General features: G+C 55.2%; 3 protein-coding genes across 3 annotated transcripts; all 3 read right to left on the bottom strand.

The window, feature by feature from the left end:
• Nucleotides 1-4,330: 4,330 nt before the first annotated feature.
• CH63R_12739 (uncharacterized protein) lies at nt 4,331-6,010 on the bottom strand (the record flags this gene model as incomplete). Its single annotated transcript, XM_018307713.1, has 8 exons — nt 4,331-4,809; nt 4,877-4,935; nt 4,992-5,100; nt 5,156-5,283; nt 5,343-5,452; nt 5,518-5,690; nt 5,749-5,802; nt 5,881-6,010. 8 exons carry the CDS (start codon nt 6,008-6,010, stop codon nt 4,331-4,333), a joined length of 1,242 nt encoding a protein of 413 aa, XP_018152130.1.
• A 6,349-nt stretch (nt 6,011-12,359) lies between these two features.
• Nucleotides 12,360-14,085, bottom strand: CH63R_12740 (Ring finger domain-containing protein; the record flags this gene model as incomplete). Its single annotated transcript, XM_018307714.1, has 3 exons — nt 12,360-12,687; nt 12,789-13,786; nt 13,870-14,085. The coding sequence occupies 3 exons, from the start codon at nt 14,083-14,085 to the stop codon at nt 12,360-12,362; spliced, it is 1,542 nt and encodes a 513-aa protein (XP_018152131.1).
• A 6,463-nt stretch (nt 14,086-20,548) lies between these two features.
• On the bottom strand, nt 20,549-21,489 carry CH63R_12741 (CAP-Gly domain-containing protein; the record flags this gene model as incomplete). Its single annotated transcript, XM_018307715.1, has 2 exons — nt 20,549-21,037; nt 21,256-21,489. 2 exons carry the CDS (start codon nt 21,487-21,489, stop codon nt 20,549-20,551), a joined length of 723 nt encoding a protein of 240 aa, XP_018152132.1.
• Nucleotides 21,490-26,483: the final 4,994 nt, after the last annotated feature.

A 26,483-nucleotide genomic window follows, 5' to 3' on the forward strand; every position in this document is an offset into this window, starting at 1 on the left:
TGCTCCATCGGTTTGTTTCCCGAAGAGGACGGGAACAAAACTTTACACTCGGGTCGGTATCTAGGTACCTATGAACAGGAGTATGTATGTAAAAGTAAATACTTGCCACACGACGGGAAGAGCGTTAGTCCCGTCTGCGGTGATTCTTGCGGGAGTTAGTAGAGGAGGGGGGCAAGAGACCTAGAGAGGCGGAACGATGTACTGAACCGGATAATGGGTGGTTGCTTGGAAGTTACCGTGACAGACATACATCGTACGTCCTCGGTCTTCGCTGTCCCATGAAAGGGGGGGGGGGGGGGGGGGGGGGGGGGGTATCCCGGGTGGGAGCGGAGCGGAGCGTCTTCCAAGGACCATATGTATCTGGCAACATGGCGTGCATTTTACCGATATCACCTTATCAGGAATAGAGCGAAGAGGGGAAAAGGGGCATGTTGGAAGACAGCGATGGTAGATGCACAAGGAAGAGTCCTGCCCCGTATTCTTTGCGATGTTGTTGGCATAGGGAAAAGTCCAAGGGGCAGGAGGAAGGTACGCATGGTTCTGTTGAGGTATTTACCTCTTTCATATGCCGTGTGAGAGGCGTCCGACCGTGTCGAGATGTTACTTTGGACATGTCATAGTCCGCTGACCTGACGTACTGCTGTCTCCTTTTGTGGGCTGGCTTATGCTTGCCACCACAACTGCAACTCGACCTATCTGCGATGTACTTTCCTTCTTGTCTACTTTCCTAACCAAGGCCCGGCGTCTCCATTGCCCTTCTTCTGTGCATATCCGGACCAATGTGCTAGAACGATTGCGAAGGCAAAAGTTCCCAGGCTTCACATAGTTGTTTGCCGCGCTCATTGGGCGGGCTTGCTTTCTTCCAATCCTACCCCTCCTCCTACTTCGGCCAGGAAGCAGGATCATCCATCGTCAGCTAGACGTCTGTCTATACAATCTCCAATTATCCGCATGCAAGTATGTGTTCAGCACCACGGCATGTGAGTTGTATTGCAACTGACGGCGGCGCAAAGCTTCGTCGCCCATCCTAGCCGCTGACATCCATGCTTCAATAACACTTATCCTGGAAGTTTGTCTCGTCAAATCCGATATTTTTCCGCGCAGTGTTCCCTGTGTTTACCTCATTTGGGTTACCGTATCGTGATACCGCATCTGCAAAGAACAGGGCACCTGCTCCGCGCCATTCAATGCGGCTCCCAACCCATACTCCCGTCCTTGGGTCTTTCGTTTCTTGGCACAGCCGTCGTGTTCAAGTGGTCCATATATAGCTGACTCCGCTACAGTAGTCGCACTACGGCAATAACATGAACAGAAGACGAGAGACGCGGCCAGAGGGGGAACTTGGGTTCTCCATTGTGATAATTGTATTTCTGACCCGAAACCCCTTGTGAGAGGCGGTGATGGAAGGGCAGAGCTTCGACCTCTCGACATTTGGACCAAGAAGCCGCCCCGAGTATGGTTGCAACATACACGCCAAGCCTCTGAATGAAGACAGAACAGCATTTGCGGGCACGGCAGCAGAAGAACCGAAGGAAACGCCAAAGGGGAGGGAGGACTCGTGCGCGCCATGTTGGAAACGGCTCAGCGCCCCTCTCAATGAGACGCCAATGCGTTCAATCCTGTCAGTGTCACCCACGTCACACAGACACAGCACGTCCCATCTTTCCCCTTCCTTTCCCCTCTTGTGCTGGGGGATGTGGGGGATGCAAAGAGACCTGCCAAGGCCGCGAAACGTGAAATATGGGTGTCTATACAAAACGGCGGGTACCGTGGGAAAGGGTTGTGCTTCGATAAGAAACTTGCAAAGCCCGAGTACCGCACGGTTCTGGGATATGGAGGCAAGGGCAAATCCCGAAGGTACAAGTTATGGGTTGAGGAGGATGGGAGCGTCAAAGCATTGGCGCGAGCCTAAATCATCACAAAATCCTGCGCAACCGCGATAGCCACAAAGTGTCTCTTGCGCCGCGGCACGGAGGGGGGGGGATAAGAGGAAGACCAGGAGGACTAAGGGAGAGAGGTCGATTGGAATTCGGAAGAATCCCATTATACTTACTTACTGTATCAGCCAGAGTCAAGAACCAAATCCCAGTTGAGCTTCTCTGACTCGGAGACCTTGCAAGCTCTTCTACAGGTACAAGCAGGTCGGTTACCGTTATTGCCCAGCCCTCTCTGCCTCTGCCAACTCTATTCAGGTCCTTCTCCATGGGTGATGCCTCTTCAACGCCCGCTGGTCCCCTTTCTGCACACAAAACACACACACACACACACACATCACATTAGCCCCACGGGAAACGACATCCGCAGCGGAGCACATATCCGAGGTGGATAAGCGGCGGAGAGAGCCGAGATAGGGAAAATCAACAAGGATTCCCGGGCTCCCGGAATGCGGTAAGGGATCCGTGGGTTTAACATGCCTTGTGGGGGGGCGGGGCCGGTTGTGGAAGCAGAGCCCACTCTCGACAACGGGATGTGGAAAATAACAAACGGCTTTCTCTCACGAGAATTTCAATGAAGGGGCAACGTCGAAGGAAACACGAGGTGCCCGTCCGTGTTCCAAGGCATGGTCTGACCGAGCCTGAGCTCGCACAGTCCAAAGACGTCAAAGTTCAAAGGACAGGGAAGATCGCGCCACGGGAACGGCCGAGGAGATAGACGTGTCGAGACCAGAAGCAAACACGCATAAGAGAGGAAACTAGACGTTCGTTCCCCCTTTTCCCTGATCGGCAGTTCAACCCATTATGCCATGTCTCTCGTTACTCTAGACGTGGCAAGCCCGAGGGAGGCGGGGGCACAGGACATGTCAGGGAAGAAGCTCACGTGGGAACGCGAGAAAGAGAGACACGCAGAGAGAGACACGCAGAGAGAGACACGCAGAGAGAGAGAGAGAGAGAGAGAGAGATAAAGCAACGGCAATGTGCGAGAGCCCGCGCATTTTTGAATCGTCCTCCCTCTTTCCGCCACGTTGTGTGACGCAAAACACATGTCAAAAAACCCCCACCAAGACACTGCACAAGCACACGAACATGAGTGCGCGCACACGTTCAAATCCCCCACGCGAGCATGTAGGAAGCCGACGGGCGAGACCGCGAAAGTGAGACGTTCCGTGCTAGAACGGCCGTGGAAGGCCGTTCGGTCGCGGACGGGGGGGGGGGGGGGGGGGGGGGGGGACACGAGAGTCCCGTTCCAGGAGGGGCGAAACACTTTGCAGTACGCGCAAGATACAGGGCAGCGCTCGAGGCTCGGCAAGGGATGTGGAGCGTGACCACCCGTGTCAATGGTTTCTTGGAAGAAACGGTGGCGAGGTCTGCAGAGCATACGATGTACTGCCTCATGTAGATGCCGTACTCTTCTTGGGTTGATGGATCCCATCATCGAGAACCGTCAGGCTGCCGCGGCCTTTCCACCCGGCTTCTCGTGTCCCAACCGTCCGGTAAAATCCACGCCGCGAGGGCAAAACCCAGTCGTCCGGAGATGGGACAGGGCTATCCGATCGAGATCGCGGCGAGGGGTCGCGCGAGCGACGTGGACTTCACGGGGCCGACTATGCACTACTCAGTAAACCCAGTTGCTCCGAAAGTTTAGCCATGCATCATGTGTGGTTTGTGACTCTCTAGCTGCAGTCCGCGCAGAATAGTGCGATCGTCGTTAATGTGTGACATGGGCTTGGTCTCCGTGATCCGATCCAGCGATGACTGCTGTGAATTTGGCCTACTACTGCACTTGTTCTTAGGTACGCACTCCTATGATGTTACCCCCCGGTCTCTTTTTTATGCAGGAAAAAAAAGAAAAGGAAAACAAGAAGCCGAGATTGACATTTCGGATATACCATCCTCCCGAACAAGCCTGCTGCTGTCTCTTTGCAGAAATACTACTCGTGAAAGTTTCCCCCGTTGATGTAAGAGGTCCTGTTGATGATGTCCCCCGTCATGAAGATTTTCCGTGGTTCTAAGCCGCCAAAGCCAGTCCGTCGAATGTGTGTGTAGATCCGTCGTTTTTACCTTGACCCATGTGTATATATGGATGGTAACAAGAATAGTTATACTAGGAGAATTCCAACTCTCCAAGCTTGCCTTCCCGATGGAGTCCATCGTGGTGTGTGATATCTTAGTAAAGAAGAAAAAAAAAAAAATACGCCAGTTCCGTTTCGTCCTAGAACCCCCGTAAGGGCAGTCCGAAATTCCCGCCCGTCCCCCCTGAAAAAAAGCAGACCGTTATTGCGCCACGATTGTATGTGATGTTGTCCTTCCCATCCCCCGTTTTGGACCAGGGGAGAGTGCCGACTCTCTGAGATATGATGCCGTTACCTATCGAGATTCCCTTTCTTGGAACCTCATTTCCGATCGCCAGCCGTTATTTTCGTCCGCGAGCCCCTGACGTAGCGGTCAAAGTCGGTCTGGCGCTCGCTCATCCGCCTGGATCCGTTCGATTCTGCGTAGCCGTCCTCGATGATCATCTCTTCGAAAATGGCTGGCGTAGGCTTCGATTCACGTTTGATCGTTGTCGTCACCACAACGCCGCTCCCCGCCACCGAGCCGGTCGAAGACGTCCGCCGCACACCTTCTGCTTCGGATGAGGTCTTGTCGCTGTTGGGAAAATCGGAGGGTGTCGAGTTGCCTAGGGAGATCTCGCCCATGTCGTCCATAACGTTCTTTTGGCTCGACGCGAGGTGTGGTGAATACGGAGGATTCCCATCCGGGCGACGGAAGTCTTCGGTGAATAGCTCGTTGCGGGAACCGGCCCCTGACGAGCCCTGGGTCGCAACATTGTCCTTGTTAGTCACCCATTGGACGACTATGGCCGAGAAGAGGACTGCAGGAGCAGTTAGCTATGCGAACAGGGATGTGGGGTACGGTGGTTGACAGACTATCGCTATTACAGCACATGAGGCAAACCCAACCGGGTTCGCCGTTGAGGACCATCAGTACGGTCAGGTTACTAGGGCGAGTCAGAAACCTTCAGCTTGAACTTGGTAAGGCCATCCCCGGACTCACACAATGCTGCTGGTGAGAGTACATAGGGCACCGATAAAGGTACGGAGCGCGACTGTCCTAAGTCGAATGTTTGCAGGGGTTTTGGGGAAGTGTTTGAATGAGTAAAGACCTGCGAAAAGGTGAGCTTCGTTGAGTATCATCTTGTGGTAACAGGCCGTACTTACTCTTGAGAGGGATGAGAAACAAAATGGTTAGATAGATGTTGACGACAGCATCAAAGGAAATGAGAGGAATCATTGACACCTTCTGCATCCCGATGTAGCATTGTCCGTCGTCGATACGTGTGATGCGGCTTCGTCGTCGTCAGCCGTCACGGCTTCCAAGAAAGGGGTAACAGTCGAGTTGGCTTACAAGATAAAGTTGAAGATGGCTATGACGGTGTAGACACCCAGCATGCCAAACGAGTTGAAGATGTAGAGCTTCGACTTGAGTCGCGATTTCGTCGCTCCTCGGATGATGTGCTATCGTAATGTTTGTTAGCTCAGCTGCCCCAACATTGCCATGGCGTAGAGATAGGAACACGCACCGCTTTCTCGACCAGAAACAGGTAGATCAACACTTTTGTCGTGATGTAGCAGACCAGACATAGGAGAATGGCGCCGTCACAGATCTGGATGTTGGTGTTGACGCCGAGGGCGAACTGGAGTATCGCCGTTACGAAGACGAAGAGATATGAGTCGACATAGACGGCGAGCACGACTGTTTCCTTGTTAGCACCGCGGGGTGTGCCAAAGGTGTCGAGCAGGTAGACGCTTACGCCACACCACGAATGGTATCCTCCTCCAGTTCTTCAGCGCCGCACTCCTCTGGGCTATTCGTTTTTCGTCAGTACATTGTTTCTGCTCCCCCGACCGAGTCGCTTTCCCAACCAATGACCGTGGTCACATACCCAAGAACGCGGAGATGATGCTGATGGAAAGGAGACAGATTATGACGCTCATAATTGTGCCCCCCAAGGGCTCCGTCGTGTGCAGACCAGCGGGGTCTGCCCGTGGAATCACTTCTGCAGTTGGAGCCATGATTTCCCAGGACCGAGGGATCGCTTGGTCGATGAGGATTTGCGGTCACGATCTTCTGACATGAGAAGGGGTCCAGAGTGACGGGGGTGTCAAGGGGAGAAGAAGAACTATATACCAAGACGAACCCCAGTAAAGCTAGAACAGGGCGAGGGGGAGAGAGAAAGAGAGAGAGAGAAGTCCACGGGACTGGTGTCCGAGCTACCTCTTGTCTCGCAACGTCTGGGATGAGGGGGCGTTGGACAATCGTCTTAAAGTTTCGTCCAACAGGTGATGGAAGGGTGCGTGCAGGAAGACGGGAGAAGGGGGGGGGGGGCAAGGTACATACAGCAAGCCAGTGCTGCTGCTGCATTGATGAAGGGAGAATCGACACGCTAGATGTAAGGGGGAAAGGCAGACTCATCCGCCTGTCCTTTCTTGCTTCTTGTTCTTCCTCTATGCCCTTCTCGGGTTTAGTACGCTACGCCCCTCAATGGAGTTTTCCAACTGGGCGGTTGACATCGACATAAGATTCCGAGTTCAAGGGCGTTTCCGTTGTTTGGTTTCCTCCTGGCGGGGTGGAAGCCGCCTTACAGATTCTGGCCGCAGCACGGATTCCGGCCGCAGCTTGTTGACTCGGGGGAAAAGCCACGAGCCAGGCGTTGGCTATTACAAAAATCCGAAAAGTGGTGAAGGCGACGGCGCTGGAGAAGTACCAACAAACGTCAATTTACACTGAGAAGCAAAGCTTCATGTAGGTACGACGAGGTAAGCTCGGGTTATTAGTGAGTACTGCCCCAGTTTCTCTCCCCCTGACGCAAGCCACCAAGGAAGGGAGCTGGAACAAAATAGTACGCATGTCTGTGGAAGAAACGGCGCCGTACTCGCGAGCGTGAGCGCGTATGTGTGTAAGGAGATGTAAGTGTGCGGTCGGTTGGAGGCAAGGGGGGAGGTGAAGGATTTGGGGCGGAGAGACATGCCCAAACAAGAACAAGCTCACCCACCAAGCATCGACGGGTAGTAAAACGGGGAGGTAAAGCCCACGACGGTTGTAAAGTCTTGTTGGGGGACCGGTAACTCTCCCACACACAGGTGACGGCAGGAAACGGTAGCACGAAAAGAGAAATGTTTCGTCGTCAAGCGCATGCCACGGCGACTGGACGGGACGGAACCCCGAGACGACTGAGTCGAGGTGGAGGGGCATAACTGTTCCGAGGAGGAAACTCTAAGCCGATGTGTCCTCCTCTCTCGCGCGCTCTCTCTCTCTCCCTGCCATACGCTGGGCCTTGCCTTGCTTGGGCCTGTATTTTACTTTTGCCTGCCATAGTCAGCAAAATCCGAGACAAGAAGAGCGGTTGACCGAGCGTCCGGTGGGTGGTAATTGGTGGTGGAAGATGGGAGGAAAGCCTATACGCCAATGAAAGCGCGCGGAGGCACGGTCGTCCTAGTTGGTAAGTAGGTTAGGTTAGTAGTCGCCTGGCCAGAAGGGGGATTAGGCTCTCCTCTGCCTTCCAAGATGGAGCCAAAAGTGCGACTCTGGCACTCCGCAACGGGACAGGGGTTCCATGGTCGAATCCGGCTGCCGATCAGGCCCTTGAACCAACCAGCTCCGTACGTGCACGAACCTTTGGGCCTAAATTCCCCCGTCCACCAGGTAGGTGTATCAAGGGGATTTACCCAGCATCCATCACATACATACCTTGTGCTACCGCTGCAAGCTCTGCAAGTTTGCCAGTCTCGTCTCCAGTGCTTTACCGCTTGCAAGAAGATATGTAGCATGGGCACTTTCCTCGAAATTCCCTGCACACCTCTGACAAGCGACGTACAGCTTGCCCGCTGAGCACGTCCTCGTTGCGAGCAACCGTGCACATGCACGCCAACTACCTAGTCAATGGAAAAGGCCGGCATGTACTCTGTATCTCAATGACAGGTCCCACTGTCGTCATTTCCATGTCCCGGAAGCAGGAGGGAAAAGAATACTGTACAGTCCGACAAAAGAAGTCTTGGGCCGAGGAGAAAACGAAGCCTCGAGGCCAAGTCCATCGTCAAACACGGGGCTGGGAATGGAACACCCGCTTCTGTCCCTAATGCCACTCGCCAGGTCCTAATGCTTTCCCGGTAAATATAGAGCCGGAGTGGGACCGGTTTGGCTTATCTGGTTTCCACGAGCTTGTTGTAGCCGCTTGGCCACCATGGCCTCCATGGTCTAATGGCCACCATGGTCTAGTGGCCGACTGCTGAGTTTTGCTGCCGAGTTCGCCGCGCCGATAGGTCAGTTGGAGAAAACGACAAATGCTCCCCCCCCCCTCCCTCCTTCTCAGAGGGCCCGGAAGAGTTACAATTCGGCTCATACTTTGGGACAGTCAGGAGGGCAAAATAGCCAGAAAAGAGCGTGGGAGGAACATACGGAAGGTCGGATATGTGATAGCCCGTTGGCTCGCCATGTGTCATAATGACGATCAAGTTCAATTGCCCAAATTTTGCTTCGGTTGGAGCCCGGGCAGAGGGCGGGCATCGTGCATCGTGCATCATCTCACCGACTAGAGTTCTGTCGATTGTTTGAGCTGTATGTATGACATCCGGCACCCTCCGACCCAATTGTTCGTGCCAATTACGAACTTCTTGCTTTGGCTGCCCACGCTTGCCGGCCGGCTGGGTGTCATTGATGGTCATGCGAAGGCGCTAGGTCAAGGTGCCAAGAGTTCCTGCCCACCGTGGCGGTCGAGCGGTCTCGTGGCATCAGGGTGGCCGCTCCATACCAAAGAGGACGTGCCAAAAGAGAAACCAAAAAACCCACCGGGTGGGAGCCGAGTGAATGAAAACGACGGAGACACTTTCCGGCGCTGTTCAACCACCCAAGCAAGTATCGATCAAGGCCGGAGAAGGTAAAGTCCGGCTCGGTCTAATGGCTGAGATGTGGTTGCCGGCCGGGACGTGATGAGACACGAAGCGCTCGCGCAAGTTTAGCACCGACAACAGCACAGCCGTCGCTAGGGGTCCTTGCTGCAGGTCGCGGCAGCGGTCCCTTTACGTCGGCCAGCTTGGAGTTTTCCCGACTACAGGAAATCACGAGGCGTCACGTACGTCTCGAGGCGGCAGTGGAGTGCTTGGGACGTGTGTGTTGTGCAGTGTAGCGGGAAACACGGGCTTGCTGCTGCAATTCGGACGGGGGGGGGGGGTATTAAACAAGTAAGATTGGGCATGCCCCCAAGGGCAAGGGGGCCGAGCTGAGGGCCGCAGTCGAGTGAATGCCATTATGCACGGAAGGCGACGCAAATCCCGTAGGCAATCCGACGTGCTCAACCCGGAGCGAATAGGTGCGGCTGCAGTTGCCAAACGGCTAGGAAACACGCAGATGTACGCTGCGTAGCTCACAGAGGTGGTGGGATGCGTTGTGTCCAGAGTCCAAGGTATCAAGTCGCAGGCATCCAGGAGATGCTGAAAGACTGAGAGAGGACAGACAAGGCAGCTGTGAGCCTGGGGAAGTAAGTGTATTGGCCAATTGGGCAATTCCTACCTCCCTTCGATTGCTCGCTGTTGGATCAATGTCTTCTCCACCACGCGGGTGAACCAATGAGGCATCTCTAGTTAACCAGACCACCCCGCCAGAGGTCCGGGCGCGGTCCCAAATGCGGCACCCGCGGCCTTGTCCACGGCATGGGGGGAAAAAACAGGGCCCCGGTTATTTCCCGCTCGCCGCGGAGTGAACACGGGGGGTCCGTGTCCTATCGTTTCCCCAGGCCAAGAAGCGGCCACAAGCGATGGGACGACAGCCTGTATTCATAGCGTGTATTCATAGGTAGTGTACCCAAGTAGGCCTCTATCTAGGAAGGTACCTAGTAAACCCATGTGCGTTGCAATTGTCGTGAGGTCAGAGGTGCGATGTTGGCCTGCGGAAACTACGATGCCATCCATCCATCTACAAACGCCATGCTACTTACAGCCTTGACCCCAACGTAGCCCTCAACGCCGGCTTGCTGGTTCTTTGGCACATTGCGTACGAATTCCAATCGAAGCCCCTTTGTGGTGTGCACAACCGCACTCTGGCAGGGCAGGTCTCTAGTCGAAAGCCAAGATCACCGGTCCGGACGAGCATACAATCTTGTTTGTCCCTTTTCGGTCCACCCCATGGATGAATAAATCGGCACTTGGGCGAGGTTCTCTCCGTCCCAAAAGTTCTCGATGCTTCTGCTTGCCACCCCCCGACGCTCCACAGGAAACGCCCTCATGTGCCACGTTGCCTTCTTTGATAAAGTCGACCCGAAAGGGGCTGACGGACGGGACAGACACTTCGGCTCCTTTGCAAAGAGATGATCCGGCTTCTCTCCCCCCCCAGCACCAAAGACATAGAGATTCCTCGGGGACTCGCAGAATCTGGACGCCGAAGGAATCGCCCCCAATCTGTTGTAAGTGTACGGGCACTTCCATTCATTAAATTCACGGAGCGAATGTCGTTGGCCGTTCTGACCATATGTACCCTCAGCCGGAGCCGACCCTGTCAGATCCTACTGCGGTGGCTTTGTTAGCTCCCCCACCGAGAAATCCCAGCACACCGGAAATCATTCTTTTCGCGACTGCTCTCTAGCGCCAGAGGCGCTACCTCCTTTGTCTCCCGGGTGTCCCGCAGACATCCGCGTCTCCTTGGCGCCCAGTTTCCCGTCCGGCAGCGCGAGCGACGACCCGGCTCGCCCATCCACCCCCCATGTCTTCGAGAACAACCGAGAATCATTCTTAACCCATCCGGCCACGAGTCGCCGCCGCCGCCGCCACGTAGTCCGGTGCTGGGCGTCCATGCTTGCCTCGGACTAAAGATACACCCGCGTCTTCCCATCAGCGGACAGGACAGAGAGGCCCAGGTATAGGAACCGTATGGATATTACCGCCACGGGGCCCGCGATATTTTAGCCCGTCGTCGGTTTCATTTAATGGCAGTACCGCCTTGAGGCCACAGAGTCCATCTCTCGGCGAGCCGGGTGGGGTTCGTCACCGGCCAGCTGGCCGTTATCCAGCCGCGAATCCCCCACTCGACCACTATGACTTCCTTTCAATCCTCCGACAAAGTCCACTTGCCAGAAAACTTCAGGCTGGACCCGCTGAGTCGCAGAATCTCACTTGCCGACAATGGCTTGAAACGTCGCCAAACATCGATGTACCTCCCTCCTTTCACCTCATATTCACCAATATCGATGCCATTTCCGGTCTTCTCAGATGGGACCGGCGGCGGTGTGTCTTTATTCCCCGAACAAGACGGAGTTGGGCGTCTGCTCAACAAGACGATCTCGTCATCCGTCACGGCGTGGGAACCACAACACCATCCAACCTGACCAGCGGCTCGGGTCTTCAGACGTCCGCTGGCAGAAAGTTGATTCCCTTTGCAGATCGAAGCAAAGTGAGATTTTATGCGTTTCTTCTCCTCCATCTGCTCCGTCGCTAGCGTCGGCGCGGAGGCGACAAAGAAAACGCTGACTCCCCACTGGCCACTGGGCCATCTCGCAGGCTCGCGTGGTGGCCCAGCTACTTTTCACCTCTATGCAGCATTTTCCCGTTGACGCTCGACTCTGCCGGGCTCTGGAAGCTCCCTCCTTCAAGCCACAGTACCCACCGCATGGGGTCCACCCTCGTTGGCGTTTGCTGGTCCCTTAGTCCTCTTAACTATCACCTACTTGGGCAAATCTCTGACTCTTGGGATGAATCGAACCAAGCCCTATGTGATAGTGCGAAACGTGTAAAACACAGGTCGCTCATCGAGCCAGGTAAAACTCAGATCGTCATTCAACTGCTGTCTATGCTACGTGATGCTTGCCTTAGACCCAAATGCCACGAACCCCCCCTCGTTGGATGAAAACGCCATGGATCCTCGATTCAAAATGCTGTGATTGTTGATAATGATGGTTGTGTGTTGACGTCTCTGTTCCCTGCCATCACGTACCGTTGAGGAAGCCGCCTTTGTGACGAATCTGGACTATGACCAAGATGCCAAGGCAGTCCCATTCATTCCCAATGTTTGGCCAGCAGTCTCAGTCGCCTTCGCTCACGGCTGAAAAGGCCAGCACTTGCCGGCGACACGGATTCGCTGTGCTCTCATTCCCCGCCTAACGCCTTGCAATGCTGTCCGATGTATCCGACCCAATATGGTTTGGTGCCCATAAACGCCAATGTCTATTCGACAAGAATCGAAGAGAAAATCTCAAAGGACCCCACCCTGGCCTGGTTTGCTGCCTGTGGCCCAAGTCCCCCCTCAGTCATCGATATCCGTGATGATATGCTGTTTCGCTCGTTGTTTCGTTCCATTCGTTCTTCCTCCAAGCTTTCGACGGGTTTACCCGCCGGGCCATACGCTCGTCAATAGCACATATTACTGTGTAGCGACGGCTCAGGACTGCGGTCCCGTTCGGATACGGAACTTGTCGCGCAGCTTGTCGGCTAATCTGGCTCTACGACTTCTATCGTTTCTGTCATCATGCTCAACCCCAGCCGAGCCCGCCGGTACGCCTTGAACTTGGTGTTGCGTGCGGTACTGTCGAAGGGCCTGGATGCGCTCCTCCGGTGATGCGTTCCTCAGTCTATTGAGGTCGAACAGTCGCGTCCTCCGCCTTTGCGAGGTAGACGACCCATCGCTCTCATGCCCGTCTAACTCAAGCGGCGGCGGGAGCTCACCACTGGTGTTTTCAGTCTCGCCCTGGGGACGAAGATCGAGACGGCTGGAGATATACGTTAGCTCAACGCCCAACCGTTAATCCGAGAGGTGTTATCAAAGCATCGGCGTATATAGGTCAGCACAGAATGAATGCCGGTCACTCACCACAGGGGGCATGTGCCCGACACGTTAACCAGCCACGGATCAACGCAGTTGGGGTGGAACTTGTGGTTGCAGGGTAACACCCGCACGTCTTCGCCAACAGTGAAGTCTTCTGTGCAGATGGAGCAACCAAGACTCTCGTCCTCCTGCCCACCAGATTCGGGGTTACTGGAACCGGCCGCGTCAGTAGTAGTAGTAGCGGCCACGGCACCAGCTGTGGTTTTTGTCGCATCGTCCACCCCCGTATGACCCATTGTAGTGGTCGTCGTTGTCGCCTCCGCGTTCTTGACGTTGACCGGAACGGTGCCCGGCTGTGCGTCTTCGCCCCGGCTCTCGACGCTTCTGTCATTCGTGGGGACGTTTGTTGCGCTCTCCAATTCCATGTTGGGGTCCGGCTTCATGGCCTCCTGCCGCTCGCCAAATTTGACAATGGGCAAAGTGTCAAGAACGGCGCGAGCGAGGCCTTTCGCACGACTCTGACGAGGGCGACCATTGAATCCGCTCCTCGGCCCATACCTCTCCGGGTATCGGTGAGCCCTCACGGCGCCTGTTGCGATGATGATCAGGAAGAGAAGCGTTATCAAACCCGTAATGCTGTACAGAATGCTCATGGCGACGGCCGAGTTGTTACCGCCTCCGCCGTTCCCTCCTTCTCCCGTGTTTCCTGTCGCATTGCCAGTGATGATGACCCTCATCCGTTCATTCTCTGTCGTACTGTTCAGAATGCGCAGGGCCTGCTGGGAATCTGCACCGTCCGCCATCGTAAATATCGAGTAATAGGGTAGTTCCGTGCTTGATGACAGCGCGCACCAGTTTCCGACGGTGGTGTACAGGACGATTGCTTTTGGCCTGTTTTCCATCAGGGTGGCCAACATCATACTCGGGCTGATGAAGCCCCCGCCATCGGGTGTGTCGCAGGATAGATAAGCCACCTCGCCCCCATCGATCGAATTGTAGTTCGAAGAAGTAGTAGGAATGATGGCGCCATCGATGTGGATTGCCTGGAGGGCATGTTAGCAGAGGAACAGGTTTGCACAGACGGACAAATGAAGGTCCGTCAAGACGAGGATGGTTGCAATCGTACCCCGCGGGCCCTGTCGGTCTGATTCAGACCCAGGCTCTCAGTGGACGGCATGACAATAAAGGTGAGTGGAAGGGCCCCGACGGTTGTCGACAGCGACATCTGCATGGCCGACCTCTGGCTCCACGACGGGATTTCGTTTTCGGGGGTGATGGTGACGGCATGGGACACGGCGACGACAGCGGCGCACGCCAGGCCCCGTAGCAGCATAGACGCCATCTTGATTCCTCTGTCCACTCCTTCTTGTCAGGTTCTCACGACGGTCAACGTCGCTGGCCGCGGAATGGGAGGAGAGGAACGGGGTTTCGGATGACGGGCGAGTGTGGAAGTAGGAGGAAGCGTCGGCGACGGGCAAATGCGGGAACTAGGTGGATGACGAGAGAGGTAACACAACGAGCAGGCAGTGCGATGCGGTCGATTGCAATACAGGTCGGAGTGTTCGGGCTCGCTCGCTGGCAGGCCGTTGTTGGAGGAAGAGGGGGATTGGCGTGTCACATTTCCCCAGAACCGTGAATATCAGATGGACATGCTCCCTCCAAGATTTGATCGTCGGGTGCCAAATGAGATATGGCCACGGGAAATGAGCCTTCAGCTGAGTTGGCGAAGGGGAAATGTGCGGGTTTCGTCCTTGTCGTGATCTTCTAGTTAGTTGTCTTGTGCGGTGAAATGCGGGTGGGAGGTTGGCACAATCGTTGACGACAATGGCGGCGGCGGCGGTCGGTGGTAGTGGGTTGTGATATGGTTGAGGGAGAGGGAAGAGACAAAGGCTCCGGAAGGGATGGGAACGCAGTGGCGGGCCAGCCAGAAGTACGGCAAGTGAGCCGACAGCGGCACAGCGGTACTTGTGGCCTGGGTGGTGGAAGGCCAGGAGGGAGAAGTACCCGATCCACCCAAATGGAGAATTCACAAGCGCCAAGACGAATGTGGAGAGGGGAACGGCGGAGGTCGGTCTCAGTCACAGCGACACAGGCCAGCCCGGGCCCCGGGGTTGGTCAGCTGTAGCAGACGTGGGACAGGATAAGACGATTGCAACCAGGCGCTGTTGCTGATAAGACAAGCCACAGTTTCTCCGTGTAACAATATATATGTGGGGGGACGGGACGGGACTGGGCCCGACGACGGTGGACAGAGCCGCAATTGATGCACAGCAGAACTAAAGTACAGGATCCGTACAGCAAAAGTATGCAGTATGGCAGGACAAAACATGGCGCGGCAACAAGCAGATGGCATACGCAAGATGCGCATGGTCCGGTTGCTTCACAGGGCGGGCGCATCGATACACGGCGAGAAAAGCGCTGAAGCCAGCGACAGACAACCTGAGATGAACCTGATCTGATTCTAGGCACGCCGCGGCACCACGAGGCTAAAAGCAGACCACACCAAGAATGCCAATGGGTTTATCAGTCTCGTCTTGTCGCTGACTTGTCCTGGAAATGGCCAGTTTTCTTTTTGTCCGCGGAAGTAATCCAAGCAAGGGGAACTTGGAGACCTGGAGACTTGGAGACTTGGAGCCCATGTAGAAAAATGTACCCGCACCTAAAACCAGGTGGAGAGCTACTTCCCTAACATGGTATCAAAAGGCAGCCGAGCGGGCCCTGACACTCTTGGGATTCCTCCGGCTTTGACTTGACGAGATAAACTTACCTACCCAGCGCTTCATTCTCTCAACCTTTTCCGCCTTTTGAATATATGCAGTCTTTTATCATCTGCTCTCCTGCCCTTCGGGTGTCTTTATTGTGTAGATAGGCAGTGACTATTAGATCGAGGGTACTTCTTTGGCCTCTCCCCCCCCCCCCCCCCCCCCCCCCCTTCGCGACAATCTGGCCGGGACAAATAACACGAGGGAGTCGCTTGCCATTGGCATAATGAAAACAACCCTACCTGCCTGATTGAGGTTTGAGTTTGAGAGAGGAGAGTTGATGAACATCTCCCGTGTGAGATCCGGCAAGCGGTTGCCGAACAAAACGGCAACATTTGGCGCGTTTTCACTGGCCCAACCCGCTCCCCTCGACCAAGAGACACAGCCAAGCCTGGGCGTTTTGTTGGGCAATGGACCTGACTCGGGCTCCGGCCAACGTCCTCCCATCCTTTAGATAGATCTTGTTAGGCCTATGGCGACGACGATAAAATAAAAACAAAAGAACAAAAGGAATGGGGGAAACCGTTGCACAACCCACTGCAGTTGTCAGAATTGCATTGCGCGACGACCAACCCGTCGCGTAGGCATACCTACCTAGGCAAGACGGCCACCGCTCTGCAGCAATACAATGAAAATTCCAACACAACCACGAAACCCGAGCCGGCCCGCCGGGACCTCAACCTGTCCCCGGCTCCCGGACACCGACATGAGACGTGTCGAAAAAAGAAAATGAAGAAGGAAAGAAAGAAAAAAAAGAAGCCTCAGCTTCCGCAACACGCCGAGGTGGCCGGATGCTTCGAAACAACGATGGCGGAGCTGGCATGATAGGACATCGAAAGGAGAGCCGCTTCAAGGCTGGGGCAAGTGTCTGGTGCAGCGCAACGGGGAGATAACTCGGCGGCAATGCCATGAGTCTATCTATGACTGCTCTGCTTGTCTGCACAGATCGCCGACGCATCTGATATCTGAAGCAGCCACCGGACCTGGTCTTGGCGGCGCTTCGAGACTGCCCTGTGACGCCTCATAGGAGCGGGTCACTTAACAGTGGAATCGGCCCTCTCTGTACAGATATTTTACTTAGCCTTACGGTTTCTTTTCTTCTTCTTCTTTACCCCTCCCCCAATCAGATCTTTCGCAGCGGGAGGGGCACCTACTTTTTAGCCGAGATCCCTGCCTTCCGGCCCCGGCCATCCCGTTTTCGCCAAAACTCCGGCATGACCCCATTCGCCCTCTGGGCCACCAGTGAGAACCGTTTCAGCAAAAGCCACCAGCGCACCCCATCAAAAAGGCTGGGGAAAACCTCCGACCACGCTGAGACGGTGAGCGTCGTTTGAGCGCAACTCAAACCCGATAGAGCTCAATGCTATATCGCCCACCCCGTCCAATTCCTGTCCTTTACGCCCATTGCCCGTCAAAGTCGCAGCTTGGCTTCGTTCCCGCTTTACCGGCAGTTCGCATCGCTCCGATCCATCTCCAACTCCTCCGGCTCTGGGCAGCCCTATCACGCCAGGCATCTAGACAAACAACCCTGGCAGCACAACTCTCTCACTCTTCCTCTCTTTCGTGCCCCCCTCTTTATCAGTTCCAGACACACCACTGTTACTCAGGCCGATGCTCTTGGATTACCTCATCGCGGCAGGAGCCCTGCTACCCGCCACGGCAGCTTGCCATCGAGTAAGCAGAGTAATCCCTAGTCGGATCGGCTGGAACCATGGGCCAATTCACAAACTTTGCGCACCATCCCTCGGCAGTCCGGCATTCATCATACGAACTTTTTTACGTCTGACAACTGGCTCGTGAGGCCCAAACCGATGACTCCTCCCCTCCCCTTGCTCGTCAGGTTTCAGACGCTATCCGGTACAATCCCATACGTAGCAAACCTGACTATCCTGTTGGTGACAATGGTCTTCCGGGCCACTTGGACACACACACACACACACACACACACACACTCGCGTGCAACGACCTCCAGTTTGCTTACAGGCAAGGAAGCAACCCGCCGGTGTCCTACTCGTCCTTTCCTCCCGTTCTTCCCACGTGGCTGTTCGTCTTCTGCTACATTCTCCTCCTTTCTTCTTCTTCTTTCTCTTCTTCGCAGAAGCTTCATCGCCGTGCGAGAAGCTTATTGCCATTCGGGATAATGTTCTGAACACCTCGCCGCAAATGTGGGCGTTCACTTCACTTGTGCGGCATCGTTTGACCTTCATGGGCCCCAACGGACCGACTCATTGGCGAAGAAATCACCCTTGTTTCACAAAACTTAACCAGCGTTTACTGTCTGCTGCAACACCTTGCTAAAATACCACAAAGTAGTAACGTATAATTGAGCCATGATGGGAGTGTCCTCTATGGTTTACGCAGGAGGGATGAGATAAAGGCTTGGGTCGCATTTAAGCAGCAGCCTGAGGGTTCTCATCTAAGAACTACTGAAATCACCATGGTGCTAAATTAGTCGCCTCTACCCTCCGAATCGATGCCTTGCACGTCATCCACAGGCAACACAGCCTACTAGAGGTTAACCTTCAAAACCTCAAGCACTTGTGCGGCATCTGTTTCGCCAGCCTAGTCAAGCCAGAAAGTTAACGAGTCTAAGGGGCGTCTGGCGATTACTGATCTGCCGCTCTTCCAGTTTGGGCTTGTATAATCGGCGGAAACCCCTCGGCCACTCACAACCGCGTGAGGCTCGTCCTCTCACCCAGATTACGGACGGCCCCTGGCTACTGGTAGATTCTTCGCGAAGGAGACGTTCTAGACATTATAGCAAGGTCCCAGTCCCTCGAGAGTTGAGTGGAAAGCCCATAGAGGCCCAGCCCTTCTCCATACACCACGTCCGAGGCCGGTCTCCGCTTTCGGCCTCCTGTACCAGGCTGGGCAACCGGGGCATCTCAGATACTCGCAAACCCTCCTCATCCATCCGGCCGGCCCCGCGGTCCTTTTCCGCCACGCCGTCCGGCACACACACGCACACACACACACAACGTCAAACTTCAAGCTTCCTCCGTCATTTCCATAGACGAACGCTGGACTACTCCGGGTGGGGGTGATGTACGACGTCTTTGGTCCCAACTTTCCCATACAGCCTTCGACGCTGCATTGCATGCATTGATCCCGCGCCCGTCTCCGATGGCCCCATTTACTCGTTCTTCTCTGGTCAACCTGGCGAACACCATGCCAATGCAAACATTGTTTATGGTTCGCTCCCCCACCCACTCGGCTGCGCCGGAACTTTCTCTCTCTTCTCGATCGACGGGCGCCAGTGGTGCGTGTCAGGCCCGTCGTTTTCCTATCAACCCATCCGGCGTGGCGGGAAACACCATGTGCACCATCTCCAGATCTCTCGAGCCTCCTTTCCCTCCAGAACTCTCTTTCTCACATGCGGCCTTACTTGATGTCACACCTCGGGCACCCGATGCTGAATTTGGTTGACCAAGCCCTCCAGGCTCGACGCAGATATGACCGTGTAGGACTAAGGGCCCCCCTCCCCCAAAAACGTCCGCCTTCTCTCGATCGTTGGTGCGATATGAGGATTGGAAATGCGGTATGGGGGATGGGGAATATGTATGGGAAAAGAGAAAGGGTGTTGCCTGTCGACCGCCAGCCACACTCATGCCTTCCGTGAAAACCTGCTTGGGTCATGGCATGTGGTCGTGGCTCCGGCTCAAACGCGCATCTTGTGCTTTGGGGGTGATTTGCTCATCCCGGATCCGTGACTGTCGGCTAGGACCCCAGGGCGCCGAAGCTTCCTCAGACCGAACCATGGCCTACCGGCCTTCCACATGTCGAGACTTGAAGACCAGCTGCAGCACGGACCGGCACTGGCCTGATGGACGCTCGCCTCCCGCTCAACGTCGGCAACACGAGTCTGTCTTCGTTCATGCCATTCCTACGCGCAAGCTTTCTGCTGTTGTTTCTCCTACACCCCGCAAACCCTCCCGCTCTCTGTCTCTGTTCCCCCCTCCCCCCACTCTTTTGTTTTACCGCCGCCTAACCATCTACCTTTGTCCTGCCGTTAGAAGTTCAGACGCCGAGAACGATCTTATCGATTCTCGCCACGATCGCGCCACCTGCCGAGAACGAGCCCTGCGCGATGAGATCAGGGACACAAACGGTACTGTTATATCTTGTGGGAGAGGGATCAGAGGAAGCTGATTAGGATACCAGTGAGGTCTTGCTGTTGTGCGGACCCGGGATCACTCTCGGCACCAAGATGTCCGTGTGCCTTCCCAAATGTCCGGTGACTCCAGAGAGTGCCCTTCTTTGCAGCCCGGATGCTCACATAAGGCGTCCTTGGTTGGGACCTGAGGTATATGCCACACAGCTCATCCGACCCTAGTGTTCGTTGAATCCTGGAACGGGGTGGGGTTCGCCTATATCCATATGGTTTCGGACGTTGGCGCCAGGGAAGGAATATTGCGAGCAACGAACGACCTGACTTTGGAAGTCGGCTCCTCAAAGAGCGAGCCATTTTCATGCTATCGGGGCCGATTTGGAGACTAATATGGAAGTTGGGCGGGAAATGGCAGACCCTTCTTGGAAAGCATAATCCAGTTTCGGTTCCCGACGGTGAGAAACAAACCTGTCCACCTAAAGAGGTTCATCTAAACATGTGCCGAAAGCAGGAGAAAGCAACGAGGTCTAAAGGGATAGCGAGAACTTGGACACCATCCGATATCGATGACACACATTTGGTCTGGTCCTTGACAACACTGCCAAGTTGGCGGTTTCGCACACAGGGCGCTGTACTCAAAAGAGAAGAAAGCATCGAGGGTTCATGTTACTGCGTCAACGCCCCGGCTGCGAGTTTACTGATGAGTCCTCGTCATCGATCTACCATTAAAAGAAGTTGAAATATTCAATCAACGGCTCGTCGAATTTTCAATCTGAAATTCGTCCGATATGTGTGTGTTGAGGCTGAGCTGGGGAATGCTAGAAGAACCCGGCCTTTTCGTTCTCCTACCAGCCACGGGATCATCTGACTAGATCATCGACGAGTGAGAACTCCAAGCGCGGCAACGACCGCGCCGAAAAGGCGCCCCGCTCTCATCAGATCTCTTCCATATCTTCCAAATCGTCCAGGACCGGCCAGTCGCCAACCTCAACCCGTTCGGGCCTCACAAAGACCCCGTGCTTCAACGGCGACTCTTCACCCCAGTACCGCGTTCCAGCGATGCTGCCGTCGTTCTTCCCGACGGGCTCATCGAGGTGGACTCCGATCCATGGACCCAGGCTACCAGGGATTTCCTTGACATCCCCGACATATTTGACTGTGCCTCTTCGCGAATCCTCGCCACCGACACGGCATCGCTTGCCAACCTGGATACCCTTTTGCTCAATCTCCTGCTGGAGAGCGGCAATCTTGGCCTGCTCGTGGCTTGGCGCGTCGGGGTCAAAACGACCAAGTTTTTGAGCCTTCTTCCAAGCTAGGACGGAGTCGCTCTTTTTGGCATACTCTTCCTCCGGCATGACATACTTCTCGACACCCGAGGTATCGGTGAAGTTAGGGCGTGCGCCGGCTGGACGAGTATCGGCCACCTTGATGAAAGAATTGTCAGCTGTAAGGAATCTGGGAGCAGACAAGACAGTGGGTAGTGAGTTGCCGCCGTCTTGGGCGGTGTGTTAATCTGACTAGGAAACCCAAAGGGCGAAGAGGTCGCCTTGCTCCTGCTGCCGGGCGCAGAGGGGGGCATGGGATAAGACTGGTACACACGGGCAGGATACTACTATCTTGGCCAGAGAAATGTATGACTTACGTGCAGCTCGGCATAGGGTGCCAAAGGGAAACCCGTCAATTGTGCGTTGTCCTCGTCGGATGCTTCAATCGGAAGGCTGCCCGAAGCCGTTTTAAGGCTGATTTTCTGGGACGAGGGTGGGATACCAGTGATGGGCTCCAGCTTGGTTCTCAGCTGGCTGATGGTCCATGATGGGGTTATGCGGCGCTCTGACGAAGAGTTTTCGGAAATGACTTGCAGAGGAACGTCGGCCATGGCTGGCGAGTTGGGCTGCGTCCTGGCAACTGAGGAGAAAGAAAAGGGGGTTGACTAGGTACCTAGTCTGAGAAGAACACGTGGGGTCCCACGGAGGTTGTTGGGCTTCTGGTCTCGATGAAGATGGGACTGAGATGTTTGGCAGACCGAGAGGCTGCCGGAAGGACGGAAGCGGCAGGGTTCAGGAACTAAACAGTTTGCCTAGGTAAAGGTGCCAACCGGGCAATATCCTGCTGGCTGGGGAGAACGCTGCGCTGTAGGGCTGGAAAGACCCGTTGAATGCAAGTTAGATGCACAGCCCAGAGAGGTTCAGGTCATTGGGCAGTTCCGCCGTCGTCACGTACCTTTCTGCTTGGGTGCGGTACGTAATGGGAGGTGGTGCGTGGTCTAAACGATCCGGTGACGTCGAGCGATATTGCAAGAAGCTTGCTCTTAGGAGTGGATCGGGCTACAAAGACTGAGGTTGCAGTTGTCGAGAAAGTTTACTCTCGTCGTTGTCGGGTGCTTGAGTGTGTGTGATGTGAGTGAAATTGGGGAATGTGAGCAAACGTGGAGGCGGCAATTCAAGCCTCACACACCTGACTACCTCCTATGGACACCCAGAAAATGGGAAATGGAGGGGGCGTGTGTTTAGTACTCTGGGCTGGCAGGCACGAGGCCGTTGTTGTTGTTGTAGCCACAAAGTCTCCAATCCCAACTCTACCCACCAACAGCTCAAGCCACGACCGGTACGTACATCTGGTCTTGACGGTAGGTATGTCCGGACATCTAGGTATTTAGGTACCACACGTACTTAGGTGGGTCCCTTCCGCCCCCAATCGAACAGAGAGAAAGGGAAGGATCATTTGTAGCTACCCAATGCTCACATTCTTGGTGATGACTTGTCGAACCATCCACTTCGTCCTTTGGTCCTCGCTCTCCTCCCCAACCCATACTCCCGATTGCTCACCGCTACATCAGTGAACACGGCGAGGCGAAGAACGAAACAGGATTCCTAGACACGCAAGCCGCATCATCGTTAGCCATGGCCAGGCACTTATTTCCAAGCACGCCCGACGGACGACCAGCAGGGCGGCAGCGGTCCGAACCAAACATCACGGGGTGAGCCACGCACGACACAACGATACACCGAGACCGAAACAGACCCACCTGACCTGGGTCTCTCCCTTCGCGGCCAAACCTTGCGGCGAAAATAAGGCTCTTTCTTTGTGGCATGGCTGCACAGAATCAGGTGCAGCCGTCCGAGGCCGCTTCAGACAAGTTTAACCTTTGGCCGGTGGGAACAATGCCTTTGATCATGATTGGCGAGTCCCCGTTTACATGTCCTACATGACGGGAACCGTTTGTACGGGAGGCACAACATGGCAACAGCGGCATCGATGCAGTCAAACGCCAGATTTCGCGCATGCAAACTCCGTCTTGTCCGCGCCGCTCCGGTCTGACCCACGGCCCAACTCTGCTTGTCCTGTTTATCAGAACAACACGCACTACATCAGCCAGCATCGCGCGACAAATGGATTTGATGCGCGCCACTGCTTGGGACGCGGGAATGAGTAGCAGGGTGTGCGTTCCGTCAAAGGCATATCGCAGGCATCGCGACACAATGTATGGCCCCTCTTTCCCGACCCTTCTATTGTATGTGTGCAACCGGCCGACGGTGCATATTTGCTCATCCACACTTTGGGACCTCCAAGGTGCACCCCTCTGGGCGCAGGGCTACAAGCACTACGAGGATCTGGCAATCGAAGGGCGGACAACGCACACGGATAAGATGAAACATTTACCATCATGTTCGTTGCAGAATCATGACAACCGACCCACACCTGCGCACATAGTGTACACACCTTCTATCCCACGCTCCAATGTAGTTAGCTGGGGGCGGGCATGGGGCAGTCGCTCGCGCGCGCCCGTCGACAGATCATGGCAACAAGCCTGTTCGCCATTCAACTCGGGATGGACAAGCCCATTGACGTGAAGCGTTTTCTTTTCCAGAACAACCCCTGGCCTTTCTTATGGAGCCAAGACTCGTCTTTCCCAATTGTCTATGCGTCTCCGTCACAACTCAGGTTTCGCGTCCGAACTCGACGAGAACCCATCAAACTACTCAATGTCACATTGAAGACAGACTATTAGGATCCTCAGCTGCGGGAGAGGAAGGAAGGGCCCGAGAAGAACAACTTTGGTTTGGCAATCATTGGTCATTAGCTTGCGAGGCGAGAGCTGAGCCACGCCCCCGAGTGAATTTGATGACTTGGTCCCGGGATGGTGTTCGGCGTCGGAGCCGTCAACGACAAATCATCTCCACCGCGTGCCAGATCTACCCCTGCTGCCCGATCCGCCAGTGGGCTGCCGCTATGCCCAAGAAAGATCCGGTTCTGCAATGCTGGCTGCCGTTCACCGCCACGTTGGGTTTTCATTGTGTCACCGACAATTGGTTGTTCTGGTTGAATAGGACGGATTTGATCGTCTTTTTCACCTTTGTCTACGAGGCAAGGAACGCTAGCGCTGGTGGGCAAAGGGTGCAAGGCAACACGATTTTGTTTCTAGTCAACCATGTTCAACTAAGACGGCCACTGGACGAAGACAAGGACGGCGGGAGTGCATGCATCAGATGAGCAGCTTTTCTGCCCCCCTCCTTGCTCGAGCTTCACCAAACGTTGGCCAACCCTAACGGTCTACAATGTATGGGGAGCTACCCGCCCATCTCTTGTCTTCATTTTCGGACAAGCTCTAGGATCCGGCCATCCCTCCTCGCAGATCGCCCCATGACGTCGGCGTCAGTCATGGCACGGGAACAAGTGGTGAGGTAGCTCCAGGACAGGGGTTGGGATTTGGGCAGGTGCATAGCCAGCACAGCGCATTTGGGCTATAACACGCCCAGCTAAGGTGACAGGAAACCCTATCGACAGCGAAGACGGCAGTCCTCTCGCCGCACGCTGCCATCTCACCCTTGTCCGCGTTTCCAATCCAGTGTCGGGCTACTGTCGCTAGCTTTGGGGAGGCGGCCCGCCATCCTGCGTCCCTGATTATGGTGACTCGCCTCGGAATACGATGGGTTGCACTGAGATGACAAGTGAGCAAGCAACGCAAAAGCTGCGATGCAAAGCCAGCAAACGGGTGGAGATTGCTTCCAAGGGGTGCAGCGAAGACAAGGAGAAAATTTGCAGAGCAGAACCCAATGGAAGTGTTTCCTTTGAACGTCAGCCCCAAGATGGAATGCAACCTCACCGAAGTGGTGCCTGGTGGGCGGCAGACGGCTACTAATCACGGCGAGAGGCATTTGGTAGGCTATCGACTCCCGAAGGACCACGGGGGTGAGAGTGCACGTACATCTACACTTCAGCTCACTTGACCAGCCTATGTCGCTAGCGACACAGAGAAGAATAAGAAAGGATAGCGACAGGTGCTATGTTGCCATAATCCCAATCCTGGCGTCTAGTAAACAATGGCCCGGAGCGTCTGCTTCGCAACCCGGGGCGGATCGAACATGGATGAGAATGGGATTGTGACGATAAGATCTGATCAGGTGTGCTCCGCAACAAACGATCTGAGAGACGATGACAGGCGCACCACCTACCGACGTTGTCCCCCCCTCGCATCTTGCCTTGAGGTTCCGGGCACCGACATGACAAACATGCCGGTCCGACCGGCGGGATGGCCATCAGCATCTGGACCAGCTTCTAGGCTCCTCCACATGCGTGATGTGTTGAAGCCCCGGTCCTTGGTTGATGGGCAGCCCCTCCCCCCTCGTCCTGACCCCAGGCGCCAGCCGTATGTATGTCATCTACCGAGCGATACGTAAGGGCCGAAGCGGCAGGCGGGAGAATCCAGGATCGCTGGAAGTCCAAGGGCACCCTGATGCATGCCTACCCCGAGCAACAAGTTCTTCACTGGGGCGATTGACAATGCTATCAGGGGAGTGTGAGGGCGAGATGTCCAGGCAGCCTCGTCCGAGTCAAGGGCATGTAAAAGTCAATGCCAGATGTAAGCGGCGGTGAGGTGTCTTACTCGTGTTGGTTTGACGGTCCCCCCAAACGGCGGCTCACCTTGGGGAAGGTACAGTCGGTCAGTGGTGCTGCGGTGTGGTGTGGGAGGAAGGCATCACTAGGTAGGGAGGGTAGCCCTTCCAGAGCACCAGACCCCCGGATATTCACTTCTGCCCAAGACCCAGCCAGGTGACCGACACGTATTCACGTTGGTCGTTTACGCACTCCGGCGGGTTAGCAGTTCTTTAGCACAAGACTTTACGTAGGCCGGCAAGCTGGTGAGCTGGCAAAGTACCCAAGCTACCTACCTACCTACCTACCTGACTAACGGAATAGCGCAAGAGCGTCTGGCTGTAATGTCCCGAGAAGCTGCAAATGTCACGGCCAAGCAGTCAGTGGGAGGTAGTAGGTAAGCAGTACTTTGGGGCGCACTGCCGCCCGACTCGTGGCTTACATCCCTTAAGTCCCTGCAGATAGATGTAAGGAAGGTCGATTGGATCTAGGTAGGTAGGCCGGATGGGCATGGTGGCTCCGAGAGATGATACGCGAAGGCGTGGCCGGGAACTATCAGGTGGTAGGCATTCCACGTGTAGTTGCCGGGCCTCGTACTCTGTAATTGCTGCCCGTCACACGGTCCTCGTCCCAAGCCGACCAGCCCAAAGGTACCTAGCTAGACAGTACAAGCGTGTGGGATTACAAAGAAAACGCCCTAGCGCAATTGCCTTTATAGGCCGTCAATAGCAATGGAACGTCCGGAAGAAGGAAAGAAAACCGGCGCTCAAGGGGTGCGGAAGACGAGAAGGAGCATCTGAGAGTCGCAGCATGATTGATGACCTGGTGCCAGCAGAAACAAAACAGAGAGATGGCATTAGGCTTTGCGGCGCAGTACGTACCCGCGCGGCATATTCGCAACTCTCTGTTTCTCTCACTTGCTCACCCACTCTCATACACACAAGCTCACCCCCACCCAATCTCACTCGCTGTTGCTCACTCCCACAAGGGGCAAGA

Source organism: Colletotrichum higginsianum, chromosome 9 (genome assembly GCF_001672515.1).
Source record: "Colletotrichum higginsianum IMI 349063 chromosome 9, whole genome shotgun sequence".
NCBI classification, from domain to species: Eukaryota; Fungi; Ascomycota; class Sordariomycetes; order Glomerellales; family Glomerellaceae; genus Colletotrichum; species Colletotrichum higginsianum.